The following is a 2,336-nucleotide window of genomic DNA, read 5'->3' as shown; positions in this document are numbered from 1 at the left end:
TTATTTTTAAACTATTTTTCAATGAAAATTTATTGTTCTAAACTATTTGTTGTAATAATTTTTTTTAAAGTAATTAAAATGTCACATTTTTCATTGATGACATTCTAATATTGATAGTTAAAAATACTAACTGAAACACAAAAAATACTACCTAAAGTTTCACATAATTAAGGATCCGACGTGATTATTGCGTGGCACAAAGATGATTGCAAAGATTACTGTTGATAATGAGGTCATGGGAATCACATATGAAATTAATAAGATATGAGAATGAGGGAATAGAGCCCCCCTCCTGTAGAAATTAGTGGGGGGAAAAAGGGGATGATAATTAAATGAATTAAATTAAGTCAAGGAGTCGAGTTCAAGCTCATGCAAAACGGCGCCGCATTCAGGAAGCGGTTGCTTGCGGAGGAAGCCGAGAGGGTTGGCGGTTCGAACCGGTGAAACGATGCCGTTGTTGCGGGTCACGCTAACCCTAGCTGCCTGGTTTAGGAAGGACGATCCCTGAATCTCGCCGCACTCCGGATCGCTGCTTCTGGCGAGAACCACCTCGCATGACTCGTCTTCGTGATCTCCTTCTATCTCCACACTGTACCCACCCGAACCGTCCGTCACTGCCTCTTTGCTCAGCGTCACCTTCCCGCTCTCTACTTCCCGGCATTCCAACCTCACCGTCGCACCCGCCATGAAGCGACTGAGGCGGGTCATGAATTGAGCCCGGCAAGTGTCGCAGTAGACGGAACCCTCCACGAAGAATCGATCGCGGCACTCGCCCAGATTTACCAGGGACAGCAGGCAAAGGGCAGAGGCAAGGATGATGATGATCGTGCTTGACTTTGCCATTGCCGATTATTGATTCCTTGCCTTTATTGTTTCTTCGTTTGGATGGGGTTTTGATGCAGAGGGCGGGCTGACCATAACTCCGGCGTATTGCGGCCATTTTATACCTCAACAGGTTTGCCTAATCTTGGTGTTTGTTATTCCCGTGTGGCTCTCCTCCTTCGGGTTTTCCCTTGTTTTCCGATTGACCATCAGAGATGATCCTTTTTGTATGTGGCAACAATGAAAATTTAAATGGTTTGGGCAGAATATTTACATTCAAGCATTGTTTTGTAGGTAATGAAGGGTGGCAGTAGAGTGGTAAGAATTATGACAAATGAGTAATAACAAACAATAATAATCTAGTTTGGGATGAGATTTCTGCAAGTTTGTTGGAGAATGCTTTAGGATTTTTCAAATCTTGGTGAATTATTGTGTTTTGTTTACCTGTTGTGTTCCTCATTCTAAATTCGAATGCCTCACTGCGGAGCCAGGTTTGCATGAAGGGGGTGTAGAATGTAGATGCAAAACCTAAATAAATTGAATCGTGTCAGTTATTATATATAATATAAATAAATTTTTTATATGTTTCTGTATGATAGAACAGTAGTTTGATCTGTGTTTAAAATTGGTTCTTTAAATATTTTTTCAATAGGAGCCAACTTAATTTTATAAAGGCTAAAATATACAAAAACTTCTTTGCGTTTTGAAATAGTTATACAAAATCCTCTCATCTTTAAAAGTAAAAAAAAAAAGATAATAAAATTCTTTCAATTAAATTATATAAATAACAATCTGATCTTTTAAAATAACATAATTTTATTAAAGTTCTTAGAGATTTTTTTTTCAATAAATTTAAAATAAAAAAACCATTTTATCTTTATTAAAATTAATAAGTCTCAATAACAATTTTTACTTAATTAAGAAATAATAACTTTTATTTTGTGAATCGTAAGAGTTGAATGAGTATAACTTATCAAGTGTAATTTTTATTATTGAAAAATAAGTTTTAATTATAACTTTTGCTTAAAAAATAATAAATTTTTTTATGAGCATCACAAAAGTTTAACAAAAAATTACAATTTATCAAGTGTAATTTTAATTATTGAAAAATAAGTTCTCAAAATAACAAAGGGGGACTTTCAAATAAGAATTAGGGATGTGACTTAATTACTAATGGATTTTAAAAAATTTTAAAATTTCACTTCAATTTAGGAGGATAAAAGTGAAAATAATTTTGACTTTGAAAAAATCAAAATACTCTTTACTTATTATGTAAAATTCCTCGTTGTTAATTTCTTATTTCACTTATTAATTTATCAATATTATTTGTAAATTATATCTGTTTGTCAGACAAACAATAACATTAGTTGTTAATTTTTTAATTTTACTTATTAATTTACTAACATCAGTTATATTACAAGACTTATTAATAATTTATAATTAATATTAGTAAATTATAAGATCTATTAGTAATTTATAATTGATGTTAGTAAAGTAACAAGTAAAGTTAACAA

At 32.7% G+C, this 2,336-nt stretch overlaps 1 protein-coding gene across 1 annotated transcript; it reads right to left on the bottom strand.

Annotated features, from left to right (window-relative positions):
* Positions 1-203: 203 nt before the first annotated feature.
* LOC129306922 (olee1-like protein) lies at positions 204-1,320 on the bottom strand. The gene has a single exon (XM_054947736.1). The coding sequence runs from the start codon at positions 841-843 to the stop codon at positions 343-345; it is 501 nt and encodes a 166-aa protein (XP_054803711.1). The 5' UTR covers positions 844-1,320; the 3' UTR covers positions 204-342.
* Between the last annotated feature and the right edge of the window lie 1,016 nt (positions 1,321-2,336).

The sequence above is a fragment of the Prosopis cineraria genome, unplaced genomic scaffold (genome assembly GCF_029017545.1).
Source record: "Prosopis cineraria cultivar Desert tree isolate PC_DT_omini unplaced genomic scaffold, ASM2901754v1 PC3, whole genome shotgun sequence".
NCBI lineage: Eukaryota > Viridiplantae > Streptophyta > Magnoliopsida > Fabales > Fabaceae > Prosopis > Prosopis cineraria.
The sequence above is the reverse complement of the archived record's forward strand: the minus strand, read 5'-3'. Positions and strand labels throughout refer to the sequence as shown.

Excerpts from the sequence above, each read along its gene's own strand:
- LOC129306922 (XM_054947736.1), bottom strand. The coding sequence starts at position 843 with ATGGCAAAGTCAAGCACGATCATCATCATCCTTGCCTCTGCCCTTTGC.